This window comes from Ictidomys tridecemlineatus, chromosome 3 (genome assembly GCF_052094955.1).
Source record: "Ictidomys tridecemlineatus isolate mIctTri1 chromosome 3, mIctTri1.hap1, whole genome shotgun sequence".
In the NCBI taxonomy this organism is placed as follows: Eukaryota; Metazoa; Chordata; class Mammalia; order Rodentia; family Sciuridae; genus Ictidomys; species Ictidomys tridecemlineatus.
This window is the reverse complement of record NC_135479.1, coordinates 73,030,339-73,040,383: the sequence shown is the minus strand read 5'-3', so window position 1 is coordinate 73,040,383 and position 10,045 is coordinate 73,030,339. Positions and strand designations below refer to the sequence as shown.

At 38.3% G+C, this 10,045-nt stretch overlaps 1 protein-coding gene across 1 annotated transcript; it reads right to left on the bottom strand.

The window, feature by feature from the left end:
* Positions 1-1,655: 1,655 nt before the first annotated feature.
* LOC144376240 (uncharacterized) lies at positions 1,656-9,613 on the bottom strand. The gene is made up of 2 exons (XM_078043136.1): positions 3,635-9,613; positions 1,656-3,584 (listed from the first exon to the last, which is right to left on the bottom strand). Exon 1 carries the CDS (start codon positions 9,108-9,110, stop codon positions 6,915-6,917), a length of 2,196 nt encoding a protein of 731 aa, XP_077899262.1. The 5' UTR covers positions 9,111-9,613; the 3' UTR covers positions 1,656-3,584; positions 3,635-6,914.
* Between the last annotated feature and the right edge of the window lie 432 nt (positions 9,614-10,045).

Genomic DNA, 10,045 nt, shown 5'->3' with positions numbered 1-10,045 from the left:
ATAATATTTTAATTGAATTTAGTCAAAGGATTTTTATGCAATAAAACAGATTTATTAGGCATATAACATCTGGCACATTTTACTCCAGGATCCTAATAAGGAATAAAAATATGTTTATAATTCAGATTGTAAAATTCTAGAAAACATATATTGCCTAGCTGCAACTATATTTCATTCAGAATAATGTGGGTCCAATATCTATTATAAAATTATCTTTTTAAAATAGAAATCTATTCTCTAGTATTTGAAAGATTAATAAAATTTATTTTTGCCCCATACTGAACTTAATTCTATTTATATTTTTAGGAAAATAAAATTAAGTTTCTTTCCTAATGCTGTATTTGTCTGTGATATTGCCTCATCTCTCTGTTGTTCTCTTTTCTTAGAACTGGGTACTCCTGAATGAATAAAGACTATAATAGCATTTTTACTACAATCGATATCAAAATTAAAACTACAGTAATCCAAGGATTAATGATGAGAAAAATTATAGGTGTTTGGCAATTTGCCATCTCTCAATTATTATTTTGACTAATTCCTCAGTGCCTTAAATAGACATCCTCCAGTGGTCCAAAGCCTCTGCTATTATGCAATAACACAACACTGAATGAGCATATATTGATGGCCTTACTTGACTTCACAGTTGGAGACATATAAAAGGAGTCTAGCTGCCACTACATAGTTAGGTTATAACCTTGATCAATTGTTTTACCTACCAGGAGGCAGTTGTCTTGATGGCTGATAATGAGGCAGATTCTGGTGCATAAAAACTATGTACTCATGCTAACACTTCAGTTTTTTGGTAAACATAAGATAGCCAAAAACAAAAAAAAAAAAAGAGAGAGAGACAGAAGAAAGTCAACTAATGAATGGAGCAGTCCAGGTATTACAGGATTGAATATAACTTCTTGCATCAATTTATATGCCATTGATAAGCTATTATTTTCATATACTATATTCCATAATATATCTTAAGAAGGGGCTTATTTTTCTAAATTCATTATACATCAAATACTTAAGTTTGTAGTTAGGAAATTGAGACAGATGGCCATTCAATCTGTATGCAAAGCAAGAAAATTTCAGTGTAATAGGATGAAGAGTACCTGCCAATAATTCATATTCTAGCTTTCCTTAAGTTGACTGAATAAAAAGAATAATAAAAATATTAGTTTTGCTATAATACCAATCACTGTAGTTAAACAACAATATCAGCAACCACGATGACAATGGAATATGTCCTAACTCTAATGTTAAGAGGGTTGATAAATGTGATTTAAAATAGGTAGTAAAAATTCAAGATACTTTGAGAGATATTGTGTGAAATGAGGGCTCAGGGGCCATGCTAATCTTATTCCCTGTAAGAAATCTGAATGATTTCCTATCCTAAGGGCTGGACTAACTCCATAATTCAGGCCAAGTGGATTTCACTAATGCCAAGTCAGTAGACAGTGTTTCCAAGGGCAACATACTAAGAAGGCCCATTCTAGAATATAATAATAGTTAAAATTATTATTCCATGTTTGAAACAGCAGTGTCCAGCATGCACAATGGATGCATGTTAAATGATGACACTCAAGGAAATATAAAAAGCCCAGTGACTACAATTTAAGGCAAACCTGTTGCCGAAGTCTGGCTTGGCACAAATCAGGAGCCACTTGTCAAAAAGAAACTAACTTTATTTTTAGAACTACAAACGCCAAACAAAACAGCTCCAGGGAAAAACCCTCAGAGCCCAACTGCCACCACCGGCTTCCACAAGCCTCTCTCCCCCACACCAGCCTTTTCCTCCCACAATCCTCCTCCTCTTGAGGCCGATTGGCTGGGTTGCGTGGGCAGAGCCAAAGAAGTCACCCAATGAGCAGCTCCGTGGAGGAGCCAATCAGCTAGATGTTGCTGGGGCAGCTGTGAGCCAATCATCAGCTGGCAGTCTGAAGGGCAGGGAAACAGCCCAATGAACATCACCGCAGAGGAGCCAATCAGCTAGATGTTGCTGGGGCAGTCTGAAGCTTGCTGGCAGCTGGAAGTTTGCTGGGGCCCCTTTGGCTGTGGCTCTCAACATCTCCCCCTCTCTGTTTAAACAACAAGCATGTGGCTTATGGACCGTGCCTGCCTTAGGTTGTCCAATACATATGGTCCTTACCCGTCTTCGGATGAGCTGACCTCAGGGCGTCAGCCTCCTGTCTTAGGTTGGTACCATTGTAATTGGATCTTACCCGTCATTGACTACCGGTCCAGTACAGCCACACCTGTGGAGAGGTCTCAGCGGGGGGGGGGTGAGGTTCTTTGCCTCACCTCTGTTGACCCCCAAATTTTAGCTGAATGATCATGACAAGCAGAAGGGAGGAAGATATACCAAGTCAATTGACGGTTCTGTAAGCAGTTCAGTGTAAGTTCTGTAAGCAGTTCAGTGATGGCTATTGCAGAAACTGTAGATTAGTTTTATCTTTGTCTTCACCGGCACAGGGATGAAGATAGGAATTCTGGCAATAATGACTAAAGAAAAAATTAGGTAACATTCCAGAAGACACTAAAAGAAAACAATTTTCTTAACAATTTATATTATCTTCATCAGCACTGGGATGAAGATAGAAATTCTGGCAATAATGGCTAAAGAAAAAATTAGGTAACATTCCAGAAGGCACTAAAAGAAAACAATTTTCTTAAAAGAAAACAATTTTCTTAACAATTTATATTATCTTCATCGGCACTGGGATGAAGATAGAAATTCTGGCAATAATGGCTAAAGAAAAAATTAGGTAACATTCCAGAAGACACTAAAAGAAAACAATTTTCTTAACAATTTACATTATAGTGAAGAGAATTATTAAATATAATGAAAACTAAAGGTGAGAGTAAACAAACAGATCTGTTAACCTCCTTTTTTGTTTACATATTAAAACAATTCTTAACAGTTATTTACCCAATTTAAATTAAACCATTTAAATCACGTGAATAAAAAAAAAATATTTGGATCCATCTTTTCATGAGCGCTCATCATATATGATATATAGAAATATGTACATTGGACATACGTACATTCAAACATATAACACAAAACACAAGTGTGCACACATAATATAATACATACAACACATAACACAATAGTAAAGGCCTTATAACTTTTTACAGGTAAAATCTCTATTGCAATGTTTAAAAACTCTATAGTCAAAAAAAAAAAAAAATAGAACTGATCAGCAAAACATTAACCTAGGTCTGTATGAGCTCAAAAAAATAAAATAGAACTTCATGATATGGGAAAGGGCAATAATAAAATAGATATTGAAAAAAGCATCCTGGTTCTGTCGCAGATGTAAGGATAGCCAAATTGGAGTTTTGGATATCAGCTATTATGGATTTGAGCTAAATCATCTTCTTTTTGGTCTGTAGAAATCGCTTTAGTTAATCTCTCTGGAATCCAAATCGGCTGCTGTTCTCTCTGTGGAAACACAAAAACAGACCCCCGACTCCAGACAATCACTGGGTCAGGATTTTAGTTAATCTCTCCGGAATCCAAATCAGCTGCTGTTCTCCCTGTGGAAACACACAAACAGGCCCCCGACTCCAGACAATCACTGGGTCAGAACCTTGGTTAATCTCTCTGAAATCCAAATCGGCTGCTGTTCTGGGTCAGAACCTTGGTTAATCTCTCTGGAATCCAAATCGGCTGCTGTTCTTCCTGTGGAAACACACAAACAGACCCCCGATTCCAGACAATTACTGGGTCAGGACCTTTCCATTGTCCTGTTAGAATATCTTTCCAAAGTACCTTGGGCTTATGTACATTTTTTGGACACATATGCCTTTCTGCAGCACTAAGTCCTGATGAATCCAAATTTAAAAAGTTTAGAGTAAAAAGCGTTATTTTAAGTTTATCTTTGGGGAATATATACCCCTTCCCAATTCCATCTTTTTGCTTTAATAAGTACATTTTAATAGTTTGATGAGCTCTTTCAACTATGCCTTGACCCTGTGGATTGTATGGGATTCCTGTTATATGAGTAATGCCAAATGATGAGCAAAATTGTTTAAAAGAAGTAGACGTATAACCAGGGGCATTATCTGTTTTTAACTGTTTTGGAATGCCCACAGTGGCAAAATTTTGTAAGCAATGAGCTATAACATCTTTAGTTTTTTCGCCAGCATGAAGGGAGCCCATCAAAAATCCAGAAGAAGTATCAATTGTAACATGCAAATATTTTAATTTTCCAAATTCTGGCAAGTGTGTGACGTCCATCTGCCAAATATGGTTAGGCATCAATCCTCTAGGATTGACTCCAAGATTAACTTGTGGTAAAAAGGTCACACAATTTTGACATTGTTTTATTATTTGTCTAGCTTGTTCCTTAGTTATTTTAAAACGCTTTTGTAAAGTATTAGCATTGACATGGAATCTTTCATGAAAATTTATAGCTTCTTCTAGTACAGAGAAAATATGTATGTCACGTGTAGTTTTATCTGCTAAATCATTGCCTAAACTAAGGGCTCCAGGCAATCCTGTATGTGCCCTGATATGTCCTATAAAGAATGGATCTTTTCTGTCCCAGATTAAACTTTGTATAGTGGAAAACAAAGAGAAAACAGTAGAAGAAGGGGAAATTCTACCAGCATCTTCAAGGGATACTATAGCATTAACTATATACTGGCTATCAGAAAATAAATTAAATACAGAATCTTTAAACATCACAAAAGTTTGTAATACTGCATTAAGCTCTACCTTTTGAGCTGATTGTTTGGGTACTAAAAATGTAAAAGTTTGATCAGGTGTAACTATTGCTGCTGTACCATTATTTGACCCATCAGTGAATATATTTGGAGCATTCATGATAGGTGTTTTTCTTGTCATTTTTGGAAAAATTACAGGATGCAATGACCAAAAAGACAATAAAGGATTAGATGGTAAGTGGTTATCAAATGAAACATTAGATTTGCACATTATTATTGCCCAAGTATTTAACTCATTAGCTAATTCATCAATTTGATTCATAGTATATGGAGTAATAATTTTATGGGGAGAAATTCCAAACACTGCCTTTGCTGTTTTTATTCCTTTGAGTATTAATTGTCCTACAGCCTCAGGATATCTAGTAAGAATAGTGTTAGGAGAATAAGATAAATGTATCCATAATAATGGACCTTCTTGCCAAAATACTCCTGTAGGAATATTTTTTGTTGGTAATACAATAAATAATAAAGGCAAACTTATATCAATTCTATCCAAATGCATATTTTCCATATATGTTTCAATGATTTTTAATGCCTTTCTTGCTTCAGGCGTTAACATTCGGGGTGAATTTGGATCTGATGGACCTTTTAGGATATCAAATAAAGGTCCCAATTCTCCTGTTGGAATACCTAGATAAGGCCTTATCCAATTTATGTCTCCTAATAATTTTTGAAAGTCATTAAGTGATTTGAGTTGATCTACTCGTATTTGAATTTTTGGTGGACGGACCATGGTTGAGGATAATAGAACTCCTAAATAATTAATTGGAAAATTTAATTGCACTTTATCTATTGCTATCTCTAGATTATAATTTTTTAATAAGTTTGTAAGTGTGGCATAACATTCTAGCAATGTGTTTTTAGCTTTGTGTGCCAATAACACATCATCCATATAGTGAAATATTTGTAGTTCAGGATTTTGATTTCTAAGTGGCTGGATTACTTTGTTAACATAAATTTGACACATAGTTGGGCTGTTAGCCATCCCTTGAGGGAGTACTTTCCATTCATATCTCTGATCAGGACCTTCATGATTTAGTGCAGGGATAGTAAATGCAAAACGTGGACTATCCTCAGGATGAATTGGAATTGAAAAAAAACAATCTTTAATATCTATAACTAAAACATACCAAGTTTTTGGCAAAGCAGACAATTGAGGAATCCCCGATTGAGCAGGTCCCATAATGACCATTTCATTGTTAATGGCTCTTAAATCTTGCAGTAATCTCCATTTACCAGATTTCTTTTTGATGACAAAAATGGGAGTATTATGGGGAGATACAGAAGGTTGTATATGTCCTTCCGCTAATTGTTGTTTGACCAGATCATGGGCTACTTGTGTCTTTTCTTTAGTCAAGGGCCACTGAGGAACCCATACTGGTCTTTCTGATTTCCATGTAATTTTTATTGTCTCAGTGGCCCTTTGTGAAAATCCAACCCATGTCTGTCTGTTCCTTGATCTATTTGTATTGGTGCTGCTATACATTGTTCTTGTCTTTCTAATCTTTTTCCTTTCCTAAAACCTTGTCTAGCCATAATAGTGGGTGCATTTTGATTGATATTATTTGTTAATGTCAAACCTAATTGATCTAAGACATCTCGTCCCCATAAATTTACGGGAAGATGATCCAATACATATGGCTGTATAGTTCCTTCACATCCTTCAGGATCCTTCCAATCTAATAGCATTGCACTTCTATCGGGATTAGTCGCCACTCCTAGGCCTCGAAGCGATTGAGTGGCTTGTTGTAATGGCCAATGTTTTGGCCATTCTTGACGAGAGATGATGCTAAGATCTGCACCTGTATCCAGTAGCCCATTAAATTCATGTCCTTGAATATTTAGTTTTAGCATGGGGCGAGAATCTAAATTTAAAGAAAGCATAGCCCAATCTACACCTGTGGAGCCTAATCCCTTGGAACCTCTTTCTACAACATGACTGGAAAATTTATCATGTAGGCTTGGTATTATTAGTAACTGTGCTATTCTATCTCCTGGTGAAATTACTGATATACCCTTTGGAGAACTGGCTATAATTTTTATTTCACCTTCATAATTGGAATCAATTACCCCAGGACTTATCAAAAGTCCTTTTAGAGTAGAAGAGCTGCGTCCCAATAATAAGCCTACTGTTCCTTTGGGAAGAGGTCCTTTTACCCCTGTGGGAATGATTTGAACTCCCATCTCTGGAGTTAGTACTGATTTGGTGGAGGCGCAGATGTCCAACCCTGCGCTCCCTCTGGTTTGTCTGATGAGGGATCTGATGTGCTGGGCACTACCCTGATGGGGTTGCTGGGGTTGCTGGGTTCCTCCAGTGCTCCGTATATTTGTGGTTTGGGGCCCCGGAGCATTGGGGCCCCCTGTCCATTTTTTGGCAACGGAGCCCGATGCCTTTGTCCACGATATTGTGGATAAACACCTTGTCCTTGTTCGTTTTTTGATAATGGAGTACCCTCTATGGTGGTTTGAGGACGGTATTCATTAGCCCAATATAATGGAGTACCCTCTATGGTGGTTTGAGAACGGCATTCATTAGCCCAATGTCTCCCTCTACGGCATCGTGGGCAAATACCCGGTATTCTACTTGTTTGATACCTAGTTTTGTTAAACCCTCCTCCTATGGGGCAATTCCTTTTAAAATGTCCTGTTTGTTGACAATTGTAGCATGTTCTTGGCCTGGCATCTAAAGCCTGTTTTACTGCAGCTGCCACAATTTGCCCTTGTTCATTAATGTCTCTACATAATTTAATATATGTGTTTAAATCTTCATGTTTCCATGGTCTAATGATATCTCTACACCAACGATTCGCTTGGTCATAAGCCAGTTGTTTTATAAATGGCATTGCTTGTTCTGTATTCCCAAAAACTCTGGTAGCTGTTTGAATAAGCCTATCTACAAATTCAGCGTAAGGTTCATTAGCTCCTTGTATTATCTTAGATAATTGACCTTGTAAACCTCCAGGTTCTTGTAAAGACTTCCATGCCCTAACTGCATCTACAGCAATTTGTAAATATACACCAGGATCATATGCAAGTTGTTGCTGCCGATCCTCATAAGGTCCCTTTCCTAACAACATATCTAGATTTCTCTGAGGATAACCAGCTGCTGCATTTCGACTAGCCGTCTCCTTGCAAAATTCCTCATTGGCAACCTTCCATAACAGGTATTGTCCTCCATTTAGCACAGCTTTACACAAACTAGCCCAATCTGCTGGCGTCATGCTTAAGTTGGTAATGGATTCGACCAAGCTTACAGTGAAGGGTGCTTGAGGACCATAGGTTGCTACAGCCTCTTTTAGCTCCTTCACTGATTTGAAATTTAAACCCTGGTAAGTTCGCTGCCCTCCTACCTCAAATACAGGGCATACTTGAGATCCTGTCTCAGGATCCAAACTATCAACTGCGGGGGTTGGGAGTCTCTTAGCATATGGAGGTGGTGCTGTTGATTGGACACTTATGCCCTCTGGTGATAGAGTGCTGTTAGTAGCAGTCTCCTGTAGAGGTGGCGCTGTTGGTTGAACACTTACGCCCTCTGGTGATAGAATGCTATTAGTAGCAGTCTCCTGTAGAGGCGGTGCTGTTGGTTGGACACTTACGCTCTCTAACAAAAGGGTCTTATTAGCAGTCACCTGTTTTAACTTTTCCCCTGATAGATTTTTCTGCTCTAAACTTCCTTCCTCTGTCTCACTATCTCGAAAGACCTTCTCTTTTACTTGAATCTTTTCCTCTTTCTGACTAGCTCGAGCTTTTACTTGAATCTTTTCCTCTGTCTGACTAACTTGAGAGACTTCCTCTTCTACTTGAATCAATATGTCTTCTTCTTCCTCTACCTCTGTCTGAACTGAAGGCTTTGGACTAAGCAAACTAGATACCAACGTCCACAATGACAATGTGCCAACTGGCAGAGTCCCTGGGTTGTTCTTTTCTATTCTTTTTAAATCTTCACCATGATGGTTCCATTGTGATATATCTAACAACCCCTCCTTAAAAAGCCATGGGCTATATTCTTGTATTACATCAACGTATGCCCTGACTGCTCTTGGTTTTACTGGGAAGCTTCCTTCCTCTAACAATTTACTTAACACTCTTTCGGTTTGTTTTTTACTAATTGCTGATCCCGTATTTCTACTATAATACAACCCAACAAGATGACGCCAAACAAAACCGAGACAGAATCCAATAAAAAGGGAACCACACAAAATCATTATAACAGCCTTTCTATCCTCCTGACATATGCATCCGTCCTTTCTCCCTATCTGTTCCTCAAACGCAAATAGTTTTTCCCCAGATGTGAGTGGTTTTTCTTCCCTCTCACTCATCTCCAGGGACAGGCAAGTTAAAACAAAAATGAAGCAAAACAAAAGAGGAATCTTAGAATGGCTCCCCATCCTCTCGCCCTGCCCTCAGGGGCGAGCAGTTTACTTACCCTCAGTTGCTCCCCGTGCGAGCCACCAAATGCCGAAGTCTGGCTTGGCACAAATCAGGAGCCACTTGTCAAAAAGAAACTAACTTTATTTTTAGAACTACAAACGCCAAACAAAACAGCTCCAGGGAAAAACCCTCAGAGCCCAACTGCCACCACCGGCTTCCACAAGCCTCTCTCCCCCACACCAGCCTTTTCCTCCCACAATCCTCCTCCTCTTGAGGCCGATTGGCTGGGTTGCGTGGGCAGAGCCAAAGAAGTCACCCAATGAGCAGCTCCGTGGAGGAGCCAATCAGCTAGATGTTGCTGGGGCAGCTGTGAGCCAATCATCAGCTGGCAGTCTGAAGGGCAGGGAAACAGCCCAATGAACATCACCGCAGAGGAGCCAATCAGCTAGATGTTGCTGGGGCAGTCTGAAGCTTGCTGGCAGCTGGAAGTTTGCTGGGGCCCCTTTGGCTGTGGCTCTCAACACCTGTTATATTTTTTATTGTTTTGTTTTGTTTTAGTTAGTTATGCATGACAGTAGAATGCATTCATAAACTTTGATATATCATCCTTAGATGGGATATAATTTCTCATTTTTCTCAGTGTACATGTTGTAGAATTACATTGGTCATGCAATCATACATAAAGTAATGTCTGTTTCATTCTATAATCCTTCCTATTCCCACATTTCTCCCCTCCTCCTCTCCCTTTACTTCCCCCTACCTAATCTTAGGTGACTCCATTCTTCTCTAGTGTACCCCCACTTTTTATGAACTAGTATCTGCATATTAGAGAAAACATTTAAACTTTGTTTTGGGGGATTGGCTTATTTTGCTTAGTAACATATTTTACAACTCCATTCATTTACCAGAAAATTCCATAATTTCATTTTTCTTTAAATATGAGTAAAATATT